Source organism: Parasteatoda tepidariorum, chromosome 10 (assembly GCF_043381705.1).
Source record: "Parasteatoda tepidariorum isolate YZ-2023 chromosome 10, CAS_Ptep_4.0, whole genome shotgun sequence".
Lineage (NCBI taxonomy): Eukaryota > Metazoa > Arthropoda > Arachnida > Araneae > Theridiidae > Parasteatoda > Parasteatoda tepidariorum.
In genome coordinates this window covers 39,799,229-39,822,834 of record NC_092213.1, presented here as the reverse complement: position 1 = coordinate 39,822,834, position 23,606 = coordinate 39,799,229, and the positions used below count along the sequence as shown (strand labels likewise).

Below are 23,606 nucleotides of genomic sequence, written 5' to 3'. Positions count from 1 at the left end.
TGATAGAAATCTTTCACGATTTTGAAAATACGGTATAAAACATTTATGAAAGAAACACAAAGATACAATGTTGCATTTAAAATATTTATTAGACCTTCAAGTAGTTTGATCAAATAGTGTATTTACAAAAGCTTCTTGCAATAACAGGATGAAATAAATAACTGCATTGAAATATTGTAAGTTTTTTTGCAGAAACAAACACGGACTTTAGCTTTTCAACCTTTTCCAGCAGAGGTAATTTCAAGTGAAACTTTTTGCCAACCATTAGCTACTGTGAATGTAAACAGCGCATTCCAAGTTAAAAGATATATTTAAACTCTTGCGTTGTTTGAAAATTAGTTTATACTAAACGGTGAATATGTAGATGCAAAGAGTTTTCCATTTCTAGTAGTTTCGGATATTTTAGGGAAATTTGTTTTGTCCCAGACCAAACGCACTTTGTTGAAAAGGGTTAAAATGTATAACTGCCAACTTTTGCTCGTTCCAAATTTAATTTTTTGAAGTGGTAGTAAAATGTAAACTGAAACATTGGTTATAAACAAATATAATTTTATAATCTGCCACAACTCTAACACACCTAAGTAATACCATTATGCACTTGTTGTGATAATTGAAATAATTCTTAATTAAGTTTTCAAATTCAAGTTATGGCATTTACAAATGGCATTTTGTACCTGGCAATTTTCCACAAGAATTTATTTTTATATTTAAAGTGGTAATAGATGTTTTTCTTTTCCATTTCATTCTTAAATGTAAAACTTAATGGAAGACACAGATAAGTCACATTTTTAGGAGTATTTATTAATCAGGGAAAGTACCATAAAGTGATCGCATTAATACTGTTATGTTAATGTAACAGAATTATTTATTTACTTTGGTTTAACTTTAATTTTAACATTACTAATCCACACTAGTTTTCAGTGTGTTTACATGATTTTTATTTCAAATTGAGTAGTAGTAAATGAAATAAGACAAAGAACTATTAGCCTTCGTCTTACAATAAATCCATAATATAGTTCAGATACAACTTTTTCATTCTTCTTGCCCTGATAATAGCCACTCTAAGAACGTCTCTTACCTGGTTCTTCCACTAAGCTCTTAAATTATTATTGAAAACAAAAGTGCAAAGCTCTAACAACAAAATTCAATTATTTAATTTTTTTTAAATCCATCGATATCTACTATTTTATATTAACAATTTAAAAATGTATAAGCATTTAAAATGTATAAAAATGCAAATCGTAAATGAAATAAACAGCCTATAGTTTTTTCTAGCTTATTTGAATACAGTGCATTGTAAAAATTCCCGTTGTTTTTTTTCAGAATTTCTCCGTATATATTAACAATCTAAAACCTTTTTGTTGACAAAACGGCTTTTCGCCATTTTCCATCATAATCACAAACGGATTAAAACTGTCAGTTAAAATTCTAGTTTTTGCCATGCTGTTTTGGGTTCTATAATATAGTTTTAGCTTCTCTTAAAACATTTTACGCATAATTTCTATACTCACTCTTACTTTTTAGCAATTCATGTTTTTGAGCATTGTATAAATAGAATTCCGATTCGATTTTATTGTCAAATTAATACAATATTTACAATATCACAATTGGCAATTTGAGCCGTAGTGGCTTGAGGGACAGAGCAGGCTCTCTTGATGAAGTCAAGCGATTTCAAATCCCAGCGATGACTGGTAGTTACAATTTCTGCCGACATAAAATATAACCTGTAGAGTGAGTACAGATTTACTTCATAACTTTTACAGTGAAAACTTGTTCCCTCATAGTAAATGTCTGTTGAGACAACAGATTTATTCTTGCTGTAAATACTTGTTTTAAGATAAGAAAAAAACCTGTCTAATTACGGATTTTCTCCGTAATTTTTGTAGAAAAAACTTGTTTTTGAATGTTAAAATGCCGTTAAGACTACAAATTTGATTTACTTCGTAAATTTTACGGTTCTTACGGTTTAAAATGTTCATTTTTTCAACAGTGAATGTTAAGCGTAACACAAAAAAATATCGATTGTTTTCTACAGATTTAATTATATAAATTTTTTTCAAATATGATTTAATTAAGAAATATAACTCTCTGGCCAATAAAATATTTAAGAAAGACCTAAACGATAATTTATTGATAATATATCAATGTATATTATCAATAAATTATCTATTAGTGTCGACTCAGGACTGTTTTACCAAAGCTACCTTTTACAGATTTTCCATGAAATTTTATTTTAGCATTTGAAGGGATATAAAAAATTTTCTTCCATTTTTTTTAAAAAATTTTTGTATTTAATTTAAAATTATTTTGACTACCACTACGTGTATATGCATTAACCCATCGACGTATCATTTCTTGATATAGAAATGATCTTTGATTGCACTGTAAACAACAACTTGCAACGTCTGAGACACGTCAATTATTGTTTTTACATAAGAAACAAATGACGTCTCCCAGACGTCTTCGAATGTCAAGGGATTAAAAATGTTTACAAATGCATTATTGATATATTCTGGAGTGCTTAAGCTGTGACAAAACGAAATAATATTTTATTATAATTATCTACCACTCGAGTAAGTCATCTTTAAAAAGAGTGAAAGTTGGCATGCATACAATAGTCGAAGATAAGCCAACGTGAACGGAAACCATATAATCTCATTAAGATCTTCAAAGTAATAGTGAAATTAACAACTTCTGACAACATTAGTTGTTACATCTCAATCACCTTAAATGTTGGGAACTCAACTGTAACTATAACTATATGAATACCAGAGAAAAGTTTGTAACCCATTTAGGACTTCTGTTACGGAAACGCAACATCCTATAGTGATGCATAAAGTGCCTTTATGTACCTTTTGGCTCGTGCATTTATGCTTGGGTTTATTTTTAGATTGGCAACTACTTAAGTGTTTAAATATTGTTGCCAAGTTTCAGAAATCCAAATTTAGATAATTAACCTAATATGTTATGGTAAACACAAATGATTTGTTTCGTCAAGACTAATTTCCCGAATAATTTGTTGTTTTTTCGAGAAAAATTTCACGAGTGATTTAATTTTCTAGGATAAATTTGCGCGAATGATTTGTTTGTTCAACAAAAATTTCAAGAAAGATTTGCTTCTCCAAGATAAATGACTTGTTTCTCAAAGATGAATTTTACGAATGAATTGTTTTTTCAATATTAATTTCACGAATGATTTCTTTTTACAGAATAAACTTGCATGAATGGTTTGTTTTTCCGCTATAAATTTCATGAATAATTTGTTTTTCCAAGAAAATTTAAGGAATGATTTGTTTCTTTAATTAAATTTCACGAATTATTTGTGTTTTCAACATAAATTTTACGAATTCCTTTTTTTAAGATAAATTTCACGATGGAAATTATTGTATTATAGGTCTCCATCTAATTGGGGAAAAAAATTTGGAGACCTTCGCCCTTATTAAGTTATGGAAATTAATCAACTCTGCTATGAGTCTGGAATAAATCAATAAATTGTAGGTAAGTTCTCGTTAGGCTAATAAAAGCTGTTTGAATTTAGCTTCCATTTAAGTATTACAAAATCATTCCTAAAATATTCACTTACATGTATTTTATTTAAATTGGAATTTTTTTTCTTGGTACGATTAATTTAAAATATCTATATGTTTCTCAATTTCACTACCAATTTAAAAAAAATTCTAAATCATTACAATCCTGTTTAAATAACTTTTCATTGTAAAACTTATATGATTTGGTTTTAAAAAAGGAAGTTTTGTCTTTTTTAAAATTTAGGTTACTAACGTTTTAGAAAACATCAGTCACTCTTTGCTTGTTTAAACCATGCCATACTAATATTTAATAATATCTATACGCCTAGATAAATATTTTATAAGACCAATATAGGTTTTTCGAACCCCTGTTGCAATGGGAGCTTTGCTTTCCAAAATATATAGCATAGAAACTAATCATATCTCCGAAGTTTACAGGTTTATCCCAATAGAGTAATGAACATGATTAACTGTACAAATTTAAATTTATTTTACAAAATATATTAATAAACTAAACACCTATATCACAATGCCAAAGAGATTGGTACAGATATAAATAAAACATTCACACAAAAGTAGTCCAAGTGTAACACGAAATCAGTCTATGGTCTGTACCCGTAGACACAAAGATGATGTATCCCAATTCAATTTGTTCGCAGTCTAATGAGTTTGTTCCGGTGCAATTCAATAGTAAAGGAATAAAATACAAAAAAATCTTCCTAATTCGTAACTTATATACACAGTAGTAAGCAGTGCTCAACTGCGCATGCACTGTCATGCAAGTTAACGCCAAGTCGGCGCCAGTGAAGTACCTATGTGAAGTATCTAGATTTCTAGAAGCTTAAATGATGGTTAGAGAAGTGATTCATCAAAGCTTTCGTGTTTTAAAATTTCGGTACTCCACGTGAGACACGTAACAAAGGTCACTGGAAAGCGACGATTTATGATGTCATCCTTCGACTGGCCAATAATTGAAAGAGTTAGGCAGAATCAGTGACGTCACGTTCTTGGCGAAATGGAGGAACTGAAAAAGAACAAAGATTTCATGGAATCATTTGTTTTGTTACAATTGAATGAATAAGTAATAAGAGGTCATTAACAATGGATTGTAAGGTATATTTATGATATAAGGAAATTTTTGGTTCATAATAAACTGCTGTTTGTAGAAAATGCAACACCATGAAGGAATCATCAGAATCAAATGAAATNATATATATATATATATGTTCACGTATTCATATATTTTTATGCTTTCTTATCAAAATAAGGATTGGTTTTAATAAATTGTTTTTAACTTGATTTCAAAACTTAATTTAGAAAATGCCTCATATATCTTGAATATAAACTATTTAAAGTTCTTAAAACTTGTGAAATATCTATTTGAAAGCAATGCTAAGGAACAGTTTAAAGTAAAAATGTTGCAAATGTCAAGGGGGAAAAAGCGGATAATCACCAAATTGCTTAAAGCTCATTAAATAATTTAATTATAGAAATTTAATCTTATAATATTTGGCATTATATATTGGCAATATATGTAATATTGGCAATATATGGCATTGAGCTTTGGTGGTTTAGGAGATAGAGCGCTCGCCTAGTAATAATGTGATCCAGGCTAGGTGATGCGAATTCTACACCCGGCTTGTGTTTGAATTATTCTATTGGAAATTTCATTAAAGCTTTTCAATAAATCAGCAAAAAACAAAAACAAAGAAGCTTTGCGACCGAACAACAAAATAAAAATTTAACTTAATCTTACAAGTTGTGTACACATTCCAAATAAAGTTTTGTATAATTGTTTTGGAATTATGTTTAAAACTTTAAAAAATAATAAGAAAAGGAAACTAAAAAACTAATAAAAAAACAAGAATTATAAAACAAGAAAGCTATTTGCAAATAAATAAAAAAACAAAACAACAAAAATAAAAAATTAATGCTATATCAAAATATATGTGACTACTCTATTAATCCAATTAAAAATACGTGTGAATTTTTTTTATTAGAATTATGATTAAAGCTTTTACTTAAACGAGAAAAACATGCGAAATAAAAAAAGGAGTTATGTATCCAGGCAGCCTAAGGGTTAGCAATGCATCACGTGGAGCATTTGTTCTGCTCATCACATAGTTTAGTCAATGTCAGAGTCACTTCTCTGCAGGTGTCTTTATACATGTCTAAAATGTTTATAGTTAATGCGCTACATCACGCAGCACACCGCATATAATCTATGTAGATAATATGCATTAAACATGTAACGCGTTAGGTTTTTCCTGGTTTAGTTGTCATTAAGAAGTGCTTATTTTACTGGAATAAAGACATTAAGAGAAAAGTAATTTTTGATCATTTCAAAGAATAATGCTATTTTTGTTTTTTACAATAGAAAATCTGTCTTTAAATGATAATAACTATACTGAATAGCTAAAAATCCGTTACGAAGAAAAAATTTATCTTATTTTATGCAACAAATTATGTTTTTTTCCTTCTTTTGCCAATGCCAATTGATGTTAAGTCCGTTTTGGTAATTTTTTTTCCACCTAGATGAAAATTACAAAAATCGATGACTAATTTCCAATTTTAGCAATTTTTATAAACCTAGACCAGTGTTTCCCAGAAGGTATTCCGCGGAATCATAGGGTTCCGTGGGAGGATGACAGGGGTTCCGAGAATTAGGATATTTTTAACCAGTAATAATTTGCATTTTGATATTTTAAATTTTTTTAATGCATTTAAAACTTTGTGGATCACTCTAGGTTTACCTGAACACATTTTCCTCTAAACTATAAATTTTGATTTATTTATGCAGGTGAAAGAGGATTTGCCTTGAAATGTTTCGCCCACGGTATGGCATCCTCTTAACAAACTGGGTCCCTTGAAACAATTTCCAGAATTGTAATACCCTTTTTCCAAACCAGAAAGCTTCGATTGAAAACTTTAGTCAAGCAGGATATTAGCAAGCACAACCTTAAAAACACATTCAAAGTAAAGTGACATACTTTAGTTCTTTGTTGGTTAAAGAATAGTGGTTGCTAAACGTTTAAAAACAATTAGTTTTGAAATTCTAGCCCTGTGTAACATTTATTGAATTTGTGTTTCTGAACTGGCTATATTACACTGGAAGGAATTAAACCAGGAAATCAGTTTTAGAACAAAAATACACTTATCGAATCTTATCCTCATTATTTCAAAACTGCAGTTAATACTATTAAATAAATCACATACCATTGTGCTTTTTCTGGACTAGTACATGAGAGTGTAGCGAGATCGAAGAGCTGACCAGTCGGACACTTGAGAAGGGATGGTTTGTATTCTCTACATAGCCAGAATCGACTGCACTCCAGGGCGTTGGGGTAGAGACCTCGAGGCTGAGGACACCGGAAAGTTGTTTCTAATGAAAATAAATACATAAAAACTTCAGTTATTCATCAATAAGAAATAAATGAACAGAATCATGTGAAAATTTAAAGAAAATTGCGTAGATCGTTTATTGGGGAAATATGAAATAAACAACTCATCACAGCATTATCACCGCAGTTTTAATATTTGCGTAACATCGTAAATGGTTGGTGNATACTATTAAATAAATACCATTGTGCTTTTTCTGGACTTGTACATGAGAGTGTAGCGAGATCGAAGAGCTGACCAGTCGGACACTTGAGAAGGGATGGTTTGTATTCTCTACATAGCCAGAATCGACTGCACTCCAGGGCGTTGGGGTAGAGACCTCGAGGCTGAGGACATCGGAAAGTTGTTTCTAATGAAAATAAGCACATAAACACTCAGTAATTCATCAATAAGAAATAAATAAACAGAATCATGTAAAATTTAAAGAAAATTGCGTAGATTGTTTATTGGGGAAATATGAAATAAACAACTCATCACAACATTATCACCCAATTTTTAATATTTGCATAACATCGTAAATGTTGGTGGATTATGACTGATGATACTGTTGATTTTATTGCTTGTACTCCCGGAAAAAAATTAATAGCAAATCCTTTTTATTTCTGCTTTCTTTTTTTTTTTTCTTCTTTTTTTTGCAAGGAATAAATATCCGTGAATATTAACAGTAACAGTTATTTTTCACTGAATCAGTCTTGTATATACATTACCAAACCTGCCAACTCTTCCGGATTTTCCGGAAGATTTTATTTTCATATTTAGTAATACTCAGGTTATTCCAATTAACTTTTTGAATTACAATGATAATTATAAATTAGTTTGACCACAACTACATATAAATAATTGCAATAAATATATGAAAGCATAATAATCCTTGCGCAAGCGAATTTCAACGGGATCAAAATATAAATATATTTTTGAGTCAAATTGTTTTTCGTCTATTGTTTTACAACCACTCTGAAAATTCATTCCCGGAAAGAGTAAAAGTTGGCAGGTATGCATTACAATACTTAGTAAGTCTTAGAAGCAAAGGTTCTTCATTTCCCCAAAAAATAAGCTAAATATAAAATGCATTGCTGCCAATTCCTCCGGTTTTTCCGGAGGTGTTTATTTTTGCATTTGAAAAGGTAAAGTTATGTGTCTCTATTTAATTATTGACAGAGATGCCAACTTGCTCTCGACATCAAATATATATTTTAAAGTGGTAGTTTATCAATTGTGATTCTTGGTTTAATAAATTCAATTTAGTAGATTTTTATCCACCACTATTTCTAAATAATTAGTAAGCTTATATAATTCACCACTTTATGTTAATTGTGTCAAGCAATATACATTAAAAAACAAGCAAATATAGTCAAATATTTGCAAAATTTACTTCGCAGTTATTTACCGTTTTTTTAATTATTTTGGCATGTCCGGAGCAGTTGGCATCTCTGTATTGACTTTATAAATATAATTTAAAATAATTTTGACTACCACTTCGTAAAATATAAATTATGCATTTATATTAATACATATTTTACAGCGTTAAGAATTAGAATACTATCAAATCAGTATACGTCTGTCTGTAATTGTTGAAGAATGGAAGTAGGCAGGTATGGAAACGGTTTAACTACTAGCTTTTTCTTCTGATCGGAGCATAAGCCATCCTGTGCCCCATGGTAGAAAGTTTATATTAAAGCTACCCGAAAATTTTGTCCTTGAAAGTACACACCCCATGATATAAGGATGCAAAAGGTGCCCTTATAAAAAGAAGTGGTAGGGAATTTACTCTTAAATGTATATATCATATGTACCACTTAATTCTGTTGGACACTTTCGTTTGAATATGTATTCACGTGCTCTTTTGCTACATATATGCATGTCTCTTTAAACTAAAATATAACTCTTGAGTTAACAATAAATACCCAACTACTTTTTTCATAAAAGAGCATTTTGCTTAGTAAGGCTTGTGCTCTTGATTACAGAACTTTTAGGTAGGCCTAATATAGATCAAGATATTCATTTCATTATAGATTGTTTTCGGGAAAATTTATTTATCTAGGTTACTTATATGATTTTTAACAGGTATAACATACATATTGAAGACTGTTTTTTTCCTCACCCGAGTTAAAAGCTATTCTAATGTACAATTGTAAATAGTAATAATGCTGCTACGAAATTTTTCTCCTTCCTCTCTTAATTTCAACCTGCTATATGAATATGTTATTCAAAAAAAATCAAACTTATCTATGAACATACTTACATGCTAACTTCTCACATTTTTACAAGAGACTGTTTTCAAATATTTAAAGTGGTAGAAAATATTGCGATTTAGTATTTTGTATTTGATTTAACAGATTAAATTTAAAAAATTTATTTTACTTTTTTATTATACTTACCACTATTTTTTAATAATTATATAAGACCTCATAATCATGCCGTGAGGTTCTAAACTTATGGAGAAATTTAGTCACCACTTAAAACATTGTGGGGTGCCATGAAAATAAACCCTACCTCAAATTTCATTGTAAAAAAATCAGCGGCAACATTAATAATAAATTAATATTGTATACAATACACTTAAATAGTGAAAAAGGCACTTTATTACAATTAGGGTTGGCACTATTTAACGTTTCAATCTCTGCTGAGATGCATGCAAAATAAAGCACTTTAATCTCTGAAACGTAAAAAGGGGATGTGCCCTTTAAACAGAAAAAGTTCGGTGCTCTGAATTGTTCAGTCTTCAAATTCTGTTGAAAATATGACAAGAACTTGTAGAAAACTATTACTTAAGATGTTGCTTAAAGATTTAAAAGCACGAAAAAAATATCAGACATGTTGTGACATCCATTAAATCGGTCTTTATCCAGTTATGGAAAGTAAATTGATTGCTGTTCAAAAGAAAGGAGAAAGAAGGAAAAAAAATGGCGGATGGGAAGGAAAAAAAACATTAAATAGCACTCACCGGGAGAGATTGGCGTTTCATATTTTCTTTCCTCGCCTGAAATAAAAACATAAACTATTAGATACATTTTTTTTTTATTACAAGAGATGTATGTAATAATGGGGCAAAAAAGTTTTCGGGTAGGGGCAAAGACGATGCTGTCAGTCATTTTGAACTTGTACCGTCAGGTTATGAAGGTTTATAGCGTAACAAGCAAAATGCTAAATGAAAGGATTTCGTTCAAAGATGTGCCGAGTAACAAGAAAGGTACTAATTAACGATTTGCTTTATTCTGAGTTAATCGGCTTCGTGAATTAGACAGGAGGATTTTTTTTTTAAAAAGGGAACATATTTTTTGCTTAGATTTGACGATAATTGTATGATTTTAATTAGATAGGAGTACAAAGTCTAAAGCGTTTGATTGACGTGAAGTATTTAAAAAATATAGCTTTATTCAGAGTGTATATGAATATTCAGCTTTTTATAGGGTTGACTTATAAATATCTTATTTTTATTGTAGTAAATTTCAAAGAAATTGTAAAAAAAACTCATATCAGAACTCATCACCTTTAATTGTTCAAAATTTTAATAAAGAGTAAAAATATATTATACATCGCTCATGGGCTGTAATAGCGACACAACTCAAAAAATAAAGTTTTGAGATAAGTGGGTTTAAAGTTTTCGTTGCTATGGCAAATGCATAAGAAATGCTTCAGTTTGCTTAAACGAAGATTACCTTCCAGTTTAATTATGAGTTGTGATAGTATTGCTGCTGAAAGAATGTGTATTTTAATATTGACACCTGTTCTTAGTCCAAAACGCGTGTTTTTTTAGTTGTGCCACTATTGCAGCCCATGAGCGAGATATATTGAATTAAGGCTGCATTAAAAACCTGCGTTATAATTTTAGACCTTTTTTTTATCAGGTTTAGAGGTAAACCTGAAAATTACCACTCGCCACGTGGCGAGTCAGAAAAAAAATCATGACCTAAATTAAATAAACAATAGGCCTCTTTTTCCCATTGTTTCTTTTTTAAATCGTTTAATAATAAAAGTACATCACTGCAGAAAGACTCTGAAAAACAGAATTTTCGTTAAAATGGAGTTCTTTAACAATTTATATATTTCAAAGTTCTAATGTATGCATTAAATGTATTTTGCCTCCCCAGATATTTTTTAATAAAATTCTTTAAAGTCAGTATATTTTACCTCAATTTTGCCACATATTTATATTATTTTTATTGTTGATTTGACTTTTTATAGCCGAAATTGCTTCTAATATGAATTTTTTCTTTGAAAATATAATTTAATCCAAGTAAAAAAAAGTGATAAAAAAAAAGTTGCAAAAAGTGTCTATTAAATGAAAAGGACGTATCGATATCGGTGACCGACTCATTAGGTTTGAGGGAAAAGTGGCTACTTAGTTAATAGAATCTACCAGCCACTAGCTACTAACTGAAATTTTAAATTTTTAGGTCCAGTTAGTAGTATTGTTAAAAGTTGAAAATTTGTAACAGGCTTATTTATTTGTTCATACAATGTTTTCATTTTTAAACTACTACTTTTAATTTTGAAATTACTACTTCTCAATTGAGACTTGAGTGTAAAATGAATTCGTTTTTATTGTTGATTTTCAATTTTATCGTTGTTTTATTCGAATTTTGCTCTTGATATTTAATTGTGACTGAAAATATATGCGATTTTTACAAACACAACTCATATAGGCAAGTATCCATGCATTTGTGAATTGTATCACATGAATAAAAAAAATAAGCATGAGCAATCAAGCCATGAGTAGCTAGAGTACGCATGGCTTTTTACATCAGCTTATGCCCATTCCTTAGCGAGTTCCTAAACTAAATAATAGATAGGGCACATGTTTTTTTAATCTCATAAAATTTCTTTGATTACTCTGTTCAGGAACTTTATAGCAAATTCCTGAACTATACAATATATAGGCCATACATTTCCTTAAATGTGAGAAATATTTTTTCCTCTGTTGAGCGAATCAGAAAGCTCTTGGTTAATTCTTGAACTAATCAAATGATATGCTTTTCTAATTAAGAGAGAAAAAAAGTTATCTACTCTATCGCAACGTTTCCCGAGCATCGATTTATGACACATAGAAATATTTAAAAAATAAAGAAGATTTCGTAAATTTGTCATATTTTAGCTTATTTTCTGCTGCGTTAAGTTTAAAGACAAAGCAGAGGAAAAAATAAGCAGTTTGCAAAGCATTTTTATGAATTCTAATGTAATGATGGCTAAAATGATCGATATGTTTAAAGGAAATATTGGTTGATACACTCTGATCATTTTAATCTCAGAGTCAACTAAAAATTAATGCAACGCGAGTATAAAAGCGCAAAAAAATTACATAGGACAGTCATTTAAACTTTTTGGGCATTTTTACAAGTACTGCTAAATAGCTATAACATTAAATTTTGATTAAAAAATATTTGTGAGCTTAAAACTGCTTCAGATTGCTAATATTTTAGTGCAAACGTATCATTTTGTAAAAACATACCGGTGGACGGAATTTCTTTAGCTACTATTCCAACAATACCAGCTGACGTAACTTTTGAAGTATCAGCATCGCTAGATTTAACCTTCGTTCCTAGACCCTGCACTCTACCACCAGATTGGGAAGAACTAACGGGTGGACTTCGACTTATACCACCAGTACTTCTACTTCTACCAACAGTTCCTCCATTAGAACGATTTCTACTACCTGCACCAGGTCGTGATGACTCACGTGATTGATTTCTGCTATTTGCACGACTTCTTTGTCCATTTCCATTTCTTACACGTCCTTCAGCTCCCTCTACTCTAGAATCACCAGGTTGATCGGTATTGCTAGAACTTCCAACAGTTTGCCCTATTTCTATTGGAGCCCTAGTTCCTTCGGAAGATTGATTTAAGCCAGAGTTTCCAGCCGCTTCACTACTTGAAGTAGGTCTTTTAATATGAGAACCAGGCAAACTTGAATTATCCTCAACAGCCTTATTCTTATCATTATCCTTTTTTGTTCCACTCAAATTTTGGTTAATTCTAGAGCTGTCTTCATAAGGGTTTGAAACTCCACCGATAGATGGCGTGGTCCGCGTTCCACCTAATCCTCTTGTAATTCCTCTTATTCCATCGTTTCTAGTTGAGCTTAAGTTTCTGTTTCCGGCGGAACCATTGGTTTGTTGTTCAGAGCTTGTCCCAGAGGATGCCTGCCCCCGATTTGGCCCGAAACTGCCTGAAACGGCCCTGCTTGCACCATCATTTGTCAAGTTCCTAGAAGATCCAGAATTCCAAGTATTTCTTCCTGGATCACTAAATCCAGCATCACCACGGGTGCTATCACGCTGCCCTGTGTTTCCCTCATTGTTAAGACTCGTTGAGGCACTGCTTCTTCTTATATTGATGTCATAACCTTTGATGGGCGGTGGAGCTTGAGATCCATATCCAGTTGAAGCAGATCCTTGATGTGACCTTCCATCCCAGCCTATGATGGAATAACTATTTAGTTAGATATATGTCATTGCATCTGGTGCAAGTGCTCAGGTGCCTGTGTGCTCATCCAATCAAACTCGTGCAGGCGTGTTTAGAAGTGTGCCACTTAGTGAAGATGCAAAACTCAAAACAACGTGATGGTGCAGTTTTTACAAACATCATATTTTACAACAAAAAATAAATAAACTTAGTTTAGCGACATTATACCCACACATAAAAACTATCGTAGCTTGAGTGTGAATTATTGATGCAAGAGAATTCAAAGTCACTCATGTTCCATGTAACTTCCTCTTTTTGCAGCATTAAACTATATAATATTATGCCTAAATTCATAGGACACCAACCTTTACCTTTATAATTGTAATTATATATATTATAGTGATCTTTATAATAGACATTTATAATGACGTTTGTTTTTACAGCATCTATTACTCGAACAAGTGGATCAAAAAGAACTTAAGGTATACTACTATGTAAAAATCGACAATTTTTAAAAGAAAATTTTTTATTATTGTTTATAATTTGAAATTCTGTTCAATAGTTTTCTGTATCTCTTTAAATCTTTGTTCTCCGACTTTTAGTTGTGGTTGTTTCTTCGCATGCTGATAGACAAGACAGTTTAGCAATTAAATATTTTCAATGTATTTTCAGAAAAAAGTTGATTTTCAGAAAATCTGTTGACGCTAACGAGCATTACAAAAAGAGTTTAATATAGAATTCTTTGAAACTTTGTACGTATAATTTGCTTAATATTAGCTATATTTTGAACTGAAAGCTAATGTCTAAGAGTGAATTTATCGTTTTTATTGTACTTAAACTAAGAAAGATTAGAATTTTTCTTTAAAAAAATTAATATTGAACAATATATTTAGTTTTTATCTCATTTCATATTTGAAATTTTTTAAAGATATTATTTCAAAACACACGTAGCCATATTATTGATCTGGAAAACAAATGTTGATATTTATGCATTGCAATTTATTATAGAGATATTAGCATGGCTTAAAAAATTTGTTCGTTAAATTTTCCCTCGTTTTGAAGAAAAAAAAAACATTTTTCATAAATAGTTTACAATAGATTAACAACTTTAGGTCCCCTACTTACCAAAAATAAAATAGAAATTTTAGATAAGGCTATTTCAAAAATGAATTGTGCTGTAATCTGTCAGATATAGAAAAAACTTTAATAATTCAGTTATCGAAATAATTAGATGGAAGAATTCGAAAAAAACCATTAAAAAAAAGAATAAGAGTCTCTGCGGTACTTCATGGTAAAAATTAATAATTTTAACTGCATCAATCTCGACATTTTTTAAATTCATTAACACGCCAGGCACACTAGGCTTAGCTCCAATTCCTCAAATATTTCAACGAGATTAAAGCAACCGCATAGCTTGCCAACCCTTTCAGTGTTGCCATATACGCATCTCAAATTTATAACAAGAAACGGAATGAGGCGTGACACCTAACAAACGAGACTAGAACCTCTAAATTACAATTTATGTATATGACGTCGATTTGGGGTCCTCTTTTATTGTGTGGTGAGTTCGTTAAGATTTATGATTCCCTCATAAATGGCCCATCTAGAAAGAAGGGTAGTTTTGAGTCATGACTCTTTTATTTATACGCATAGTGTGGATAAGATGTAACTTAAAGATCATAAATTTTGAAGGTGCTTCTAATTCTTAAAATCCGCCTCTCTGAAAAAAGGTGGAGCTGCTTTAAGTAGGTAATGAAATTAGTCCTAATGACCTGGTATTTGTTTTCTCTTTTGTTATATGAACGATAAAAGAATGAAACCTGCTAATTACCGAACAGCGAAAGGGTTGAATGCGAAAAAAGAAAACAATACAATAAAGTTTAAGCAGTATAATTTAGAAAGAAATTAAACGAACAAAAACGATTAAGGAAAGGGTAATTGTTCATATTATATTATAAACTTTTTTTTTGTTTAGTAAAATAATCTAAATAATTTTAAGACAAGGTAGGGGATTAAATATATGTTAGAAAATAAAATTTATTAAGTATTAAGTAAGTTTTGTTAATTATTTATGAAGAAAAAGTTTAATCCGGTATATTTCTGCACTTCTTTAAAGCATTTAAAAAAGCAAATTTTTAAAGAAAAACTTATAATGTCATTTATTTTAATACTTTATATCAAAATAGAAAATATTTTAAATGAACTGATTTAATTGATATTAGGAAATTAAATATAGATTTAAAAACTATTGGTACCGACTCTTTTCTCTCTTAAAACATTTCAATCTGATTTTACTTTCTGGAGTACTATCCGTCAATAAATCTTTTTTTCCGTTATAACATACACATTTAAAATGTAATTCTATACGTTGTAACAATAGTAAGTATACTTCCGAAGAAAAAAAAAGGAATTAGGTATGAAGTATTTGTAATCAATATAATTTAAAAAGGACTCAAATTTACAAAACCGATTTGGCCTTTTTTTTTCTTTGTGACTACTTTTTTCGTTGTAACATTCTCAACGGATAGTTAATTTTCCGGAGAAAAAAAAAGAGTTAAAAATAATATGCACTCATAACCAGTCTATTTTTCTGGATAAGTAGCAAACGTGACACTAAGTAGAATTCTTTTCCTAAGATAGCACTTAAAAAGTTCCAGATCTGAGTCTGAACCCTTTGTATTCCGATTACTTTAAAATACTGTTTGAACTAATATAAGCACTAAATCATTTAAAAAACACAATACAGTATTTCTGCATAGTTCTTAAAATAATGAAGTTACTAATCATTAAGGTATAAAAAATTTTAATTTTAGAGTGATCACTGTTGATGGCGCTACCTCGACATTGGAGTGCAAAGATTTAAAATTATCATGCAAATATATTTCCTTTCAAAAATAATCATAGCATACTTCAAAACAATACAGGATAGCCGCTTCCGAGAAAAATTTAAGTACTGGTAGGAAAAAAAGTTTTAGTTTCTTGTCCAAAAATTACTTGTAAATTAAATATTTGTGATGCAAATGCAAACTGAATTCCTAAAATTGACGGCAAATTTAAGCCTATAAAATTTAGTATAACTTCAAAGAATTATATACTTTTTTCCAGAGTGTGACCACCCTAAAGTAGCATAAATGGCCACCATAAAATTCTAGCTCCCCACGATATATAAATTTTTATCGAAATAAAAATAATAGGTAAACACTAAAAAATTTCACTGTTCGTTTAACAGGTCATACAATCTGTTAAGAAATAGTGAAATAAAATTATATCAAATTGAAGGTATGAAATCAAAACTAAAACGGTAAAACAATACCGGTCCAACATGTGAGATTTCTATAAATTAAATTTTCTAGAGGCAGTGGAAAAAAATAAAAAATTCAAGTAAATAGAATTTTTATAAGACTTTATAACCTAAACATTAAATAAATAATCTAAAGAAACTGAAGCGGTAAGATATTACTTGATGAAAAAATATCCAAATTGGAAATAACAGTCGACATGTGTCGAGCACTCAAAAACAGGCGCATGTTTTCAAGACTTGCCAGACGTGAATGAGAAGAAATAAAAGTGATTTGAAATTAAAAACACAATGTCGATAGAGAAAAAGGCAAAAATAAAAGTGAAAAACGAAACTAGAAAAACCACAGTAGCCGAGAGGTGCAAATCAGGGTAAAATATATTCCCTCGAGCTATGAAGAGGTATAGAAGAACTAATGTCGTTAATAAGGGATTTAGCATTCATATGAATAAAAAAAGATCCCGGGGCATCAAGATTTACTCCCAAGATTCCAACAATGTGCAACAGTTAATGATTTATCGTATTTTTGGTAACAGACATATTTAACGTATTTCTTAAGTAGGAATTTTAAAGTGCGTCAAGTTTTTCGAATGTAGCCAAGATCACACTGACATGGAATGTGGTAAATGCCCCAGTGATTTTCAAAACTAATAGAATCTTTTCGAGACTTAAGTTTAATTTTGTCAACAGGCCTAAAAATGACCTTGATACCAAAAGAAGAGGGAATATTAGCAATTTTGTAACAAATGAGGTGAACCGGGTTCGAATCCCAGCGATGGCTGGTTGATACGAATTCCGCATCCATCTTGCACCGATCACAGTGTTGACGTGAAATATCCTCAGTGGTTGACGGATCATGGGTTAAAGTCCCTTTACAGTCAAGCTAACCGTGGGAGGTTTTCGTAATCTTCCTCTCCGTGTAACGTAAATGCAGGTTAGTTCCATCAAAAAAAGTCCTCCAGTAAGGCAAATTTCTCCCAATACTTGATCCAGGAGTTCCCTTGTCTTCTGGATTGTGTTCAAAATTACAAGGCTACGGAGTTTAACATTAGTAGTCGTAAGCCCAAAAAATTGGGTCGACTCTTCAACGACGGTTATAAAAATAAAATAAAATTGAACATATTAATCTCTACTTTATATGTATTTTAAATAAAGGTAGTAAGTAAAACCATAATAAATCCATTTTTCTAAGGAATAACAATTATTAGCTTTAATACTTGATGCTTTTTAATCATATCGCACTGAAATTACGCAGTGGGTTATTGGCGAAGGTCTAGTGAGCATTCCTGAGAATGATTCGGAGACAATATTCATACTTCATATCCCGTTTTACAGGGAGGACATATTCACGCACCATCCATCCGGAGATCACAATTTTAACCTGAACCAGAACACGATTAATCTCAAAGTCAATACCAAGAGAGGCATTGATTTACTATGGGAACTTGGAGGACTTTGTGACCCCGAAAGATTCAGCTTGAATCAGTCACCATTTTGTGCGCAGGGAGTCTTCGGCCCGCGGGAATCGAACTCATAGCCTGTCGGACATGTAGCCAACGCCTTACTTGCCTGGCTATCCCGGACTCTTTAGTATTTGGAAAATAAAAAGAGCATATAGGTCCCATAGGGTTAAGTAGACATTTGTATTTTATGTTGATTGAGGGTCATTCAAATATTACGTAAGCATATTTTTTGAAAATTCTGGACTTCCTCTCCCCCTCTCAGCAAAAATAAGCAAATCACGATCCAAAAATCCCTTCCCATGCTTACGTAAGAAGGTCGCAACTTGATTTACCGTAACTTATCGTAACCCCGTATCGTAACAATCTAATTTTAGGATAAAATTGAAATGAAAGTTGTAATTTTTCATAAAAACAAATTTCCATTTTTATTCATTTTATAAAATTTTGTGAAGAATATTCTGTGCAACATGTGTTTTCTTTTAAGGTTCAAAATTCTTGACCTTTGAAAGTCTTCGACGAAGAAACTTTTCTAAATTTTTTTCCCAGTGGCAAATTTTATTCCAAACTTGACATTTTTCTGCGTGCATTTTTTTGTTGCATTTTTTATTTTAATGTTTAAGACAATTTTGAAAATAAGGTGATTTTAATACCTTACGTAAGCATTGCTCATACTCATTTTACCCTCTTGTCAGCAAAAATAACAAGTAATGACCCCATTAGGTTCTTACGTAATATTTAAACGATCCCTAAATCCATAAAAAATTTAAATAAATAAATGAAAAGATTAAAAAAATTTTATGTAAATTGTAAAATAAAGTTTTAAAAAAAATCCCACTTTCCAAACAATTATGAATAATCGATAGCTAAAAGCTATTTAAACTCGTTCGTAACTCTGCTTCCATCACATTTAATTAATATTTAAACTTCATAACTCTATTACCATAAAGTTAAAAAATTCTAGATTGATTATTACTATCATATGAATATAAACCATAGTAAGGAAAAAACAGTAATTTTCACAGATCTTGTATACGTCATGCATGGACCTCATTCCAAATTCTTAAGACTATCTTATCAAGATGTAATTTGTGTTAAAAACCACTCATTACGGTGATGGTAAAAGAGCAATTTGTGTGTAATATCTCAATTACCTATTGTCTAAAGATATGGCTATAATTAAAGCATCTAGCGGCCGCAGTTAAGAAGCATTTTTCATTGCTTTTACACACACGGGTGGTCTAAAAATGTTAGGGACGTCTATAGATCAGAAGTGGAGCAAATTGGCTAAGAATAAATTAGCATGCATGTCGTTCACGAAACATTGAAAAATCAATTACCAAATACTGATACTTTCACAAATTGTAGCGTTCTATCAACTTTTGCTTCGTTACATATGCATTTTTTATGCTTGTCAGGGCGCCTGAAGTTTGAAGTGTCACATATTGACCCACAGGCAACAGTGGCGGTAAATGTTTATTCCACTCTTTTTTTTCGACCACGCCCTTTGATTTAAGTTTGATTTCGTTTCAGATGGAATTTAACAGATGCGCACACTGTAAAAAATGGATACTCAAATTTCCCATAACTTTTCTTCATTTTTGACGAAAACGTTTCCTAGTATATGTTACAAGTGAGCATTTCGTCAAAGTGACGATATCATCACTTTTTCGAGGAAACGAATCCCGTCAAAAGTAATGTAGCATTTCGCTGTTCTAGTTTCAGTATTCTAGTTTTACAGTCCCCCACAATGTATTGCGATAAGTTTCCGAGTTGATGAAAAATTTTCGTCACGTATTTGAGAGTTCGAATTTTGTCATGGGATTTCGTGACAAAATGATTATCAAAATTAACGAAATACAGCTCAAGAATTTCTAAATCGTCATTAAGTGAGAGTTTTATTTCCGAAAGTGCACTTTCGTTGTTAGTGTTTTTCGATGGTCTTTCGCCAAGCAAAATAAAAAAAGCTACAGTTTGGTTGCTTTTCACTGGAAGCAAAGTTATAATTTAAAACTATAGATAGCATCTTACAGTAAGGAATTATCTGTGCTTTAGAACGGACAAACTTCTTTTAGAAAAACACACAAGTTTAGCGAGATTTTCTCTTTTAGATAAAAAAAAAATTCTTTAAATCAATTAATAATTTTTAATTTTTGCAAATTTTTATGAGTCTAGATCAGCGGTTCCGAATTTGTTTCGGCAATGGAACCCTAAATGATCAAATTTCCTTCGGCGGGACCTCGACTTTCTTTAATTAAAATGTATAAAGAAAATTATGAAAGTATTAAACAATAAAATACTACTCTATTTTGCAAATATTAAAGAAGAATTAAATTTTTCATCGTTTTTTTTCATTGGTTTTATGATCATCAATTAAATTCTCAGGCCTAGGACTGAATCCTATCTGCATATGACTTTTTTTTTTTTTTAGTATATATTCGTAATCCTGAAAATTAGTAAAAATAAGAAGAATTATGGTTTTCTTTAAAATAAAAACTAAAAAGAACTATTACAAACGTTGAAAATTGATAGTATGGCAAAATATTTCTGTTAAAACGAATTCAATTATTTCATTTTGTTTTGAATGCGCCATTTTATAAATGCATACCCTTTTCACCTCTTATTCAGCATGCATTATTAAATTTGTTTTAAAAAAAATTCTATTTATTTTTCCTTAGCCTTTTACTTTAAATAATTTCATACAGGCAACTGAAATATTAAATAAATAATGGCTTACTCATTGGATCTAAACATTAAAGTTTCAAAAATAATTACCAGTTGAAAAAGACATGACTAACAGAACCTCTTTACAGAACGTTACACCATTTGCGAGTCGCTGTCTAGATCATGCAGGATTAGAACAACTTTTTAAATATTAACAAATTAGTTCTAACGATTTTCATTTTTTTATGGCTTTTCTCCATATTGACATTTTGCACTGTTTTTATAATTAATTCTGGTTGAAGATAAATTTAATAGTCATGAGTAATTGTTAACTTCCAACAGTTTTAAAATGACTTGTTATTTGCCAAAAAGCGCTATTTCTTCTTCACATATTCACGCNGTGATTTTCATAAGATTATTTGAATTAAAAAGGAACACAACGGATATGCAGAGAAGGAAAAAAGAAATTTTGACTTTATTTTCGTGGCGTGAATACATCGGGGCAACTGTAACAAATTATTAAATTAATACATTGTAATTGCGATTTTTGAAACATTTTAAGAATGCCTTTGTTAAATGTTAAATATAAAATATTCAATCGTTAGATTTAATAGAACTTATATTTTTGATCACCGATTTAATTTCAAAAGCATATTTAATAATTTTTTCAATTGATAAAAAAAATTATCTTGTAATACTTCTTTTAAATTTTTATTTTTTACTCTAATAGACTAATATCATCAGGATAATAATATCAGGAGAGTACTTCAAACTTTGGAGCACTCTCCTGATCAAACTATTGAGACCATTTTTCGCAGATTGCGGCTAACCCCTTATATTTTGGGGGTCAGAAATCCAAATCCGTCGAAAATAAGGTATGTTTATTGAGAGAAAGTATATTTTTGGGTCTAATTTCGTAACTTAAAATATCGTCTGAACTTATTAATATGTTTGGGGTCACCCTCTAAAACCAATAAGATTGAGTCTTGGACCGTGAAGATCCGATCATTAGATCAGAAGTTATTCAGGGTGAATCGTTTTTTTCTTCTTTTCTTTATCGTTTTTTTTCGTTTTTTTTTTGCGCATTGTGCATACAAATAGTTTCAACAGATATTAAAAGGTCAAGTAGACAAATTGGCATCCTCTTAAGTTTTTCTTGGATTAAAATTTTTGTGAAAATTTAAATTATTTTTAAAGCTTTGGGTGTCTACCCTTGGAAAAATTTCACAGGAACCTAAAATGTTCAAATCCTAAATGTTCAAAGCCTAAAATGTTCTACAAAGAAGCTCGTATAGTCTAGCAATCACATGGTGAACTTCTGATCTAATCGAAAGTAGTCTTAAAAAGGGCTCATTTTAAAATTATAGTAGAAACAACGTAGGTATTTAGTAAACGCAGTTTAACCTAACATACTTGACCTTTTGATGTACTGATAATAAATTTAAGTGTCAAAAATAGTCATAGCTATTTCATTTTTCCCTATTATTATCCTAAACACATAAAAATCTTTCTTTATTTAATCTTAGTTAAATGTGTGGTCCTGTTTGAAAAAAATGCTGCATTAATATCCCTTTTAAAGCCTATACACAAGTTGAAAAGGTGCATTAGAAATATATTGAGAACACACCTCAAATATTTCATTCATTTGTTCGACTGCAAAAGATTCCTAGTTTTATATTAGGGAAAATGGCAACGTCAATTGCCTCCAACAAACGCATACATAAAAAACAGACAAATGACAAATTGTTGCCGCATTATTACCGATTGGAATTCATAGATTGGCAAATGGCAACGCGCTTTAATGACCTACCACCTTTGCGTATCGAAAGAAGATTGGATAATAACAGCTACCTGACAGGCATAACAGAGAGGAGGCAAAGATAAAATGCTATGTCACCAGTTTTTAAATGAACTCGGTTCCATACACTCCTTCCCTACTGGTTTAATAAAATCAATCACTGATGGAATCTTTCGAGTCAAGACCAAACGATTTTTCAATAAAGAATTAAAGTGAAATGAGAAAAAGAATATTTATATCGTCTGCAGTATCCACACTGAATGAGTAAACAGATAACTCACGTCTCAGCGGCGAAGAAGGTAATAATTAATGATATAATTCAATGGTGTGAAGAAGTTCATTATGAAGTGGCTCAATTAAGATAACATAATTGGAAGTAGCGTCCGCCACCAGTTGGACTTCGTTATCTAATGAAGTATCACTTCTTGCATTTCTCAAAATTAACCGACCCTCTTCATTACCTAAAGAACTAATCTCTCACCCTTTCCTTTTTTTTGTGTGTGCAAATTGGTTATCGGTCTTTTGATGAATGAAAAACAATTTTGAGGCGTCGTGGCAAATACCAGATGGCGTAATTGGTTTCGGTAGCAATTATTGCAAGATATTGCTGAAAGGTCTAGGGTCAAAGATTTCATTAATAACAACGTCCGCTGAGTTCTATATTTAATTTTTATTACTATCAAACATTTCGGAATAGAAAACAACATTTTATGGTAATTTTTTCGCTAAAAAGAAAAACTGTCCAGTCTTATACTTTCTATCTAAGCTTAAATTATTGATGAAATGTAGAAGCAGGCAAAAACTGAACTATTAAAAAAGAGAAACAAAGGTTAATTTTAGTTCTACTTAGAACAAATAAATTCCCCTGTTGTTAATACGAATTCGTGTAAATGTTTCATCAACTATTTACCCCAAAATTATCAACTCAGCTGTATATTTTCAACCAAAGTTAGCAAAGAACTGTAGCAATTAAAAACAGCTTATAGACTAGTTGTCGATATCAAGGAACTAAACATTTTAGTTCATAATACTACCTATAACTCACTTCTTTTTATAAT

At 30.7% G+C, this 23,606-nt stretch overlaps 1 protein-coding gene across 4 annotated transcripts in view; it reads right to left on the bottom strand.

Annotated features, from left to right (window-relative positions):
* Positions 1–3,993: 3,993 nt before the first annotated feature.
* Positions 3,994–23,606, bottom strand: part of LOC107456596 (chondroitin proteoglycan-2) — a 65,941-nt gene continuing 46,328 nt past the window's right edge. For 2 of the 4 annotated variants that reach the window (XM_071186814.1, XM_071186812.1), the window contains exons 4-6: positions 9,871–9,906; positions 7,110–7,275; positions 3,994–4,551 (exon numbers count right to left, since the gene is read on the bottom strand). In XM_071186814.1, coding sequence (XP_071042915.1) covers positions 4,527–4,551; positions 7,110–7,275; positions 9,871–9,906 — 227 coding nt within the window. In that variant the 3' untranslated portion in view covers positions 3,994–4,526. Of the gene's footprint in view, positions 4,552–6,743; positions 6,910–7,109; positions 7,276–9,870; positions 9,907–23,606 lie in introns of all 4 variants that reach the window. The other 2 variants (XM_071186813.1, XM_071186811.1) reach the window with 1 other exon arrangement.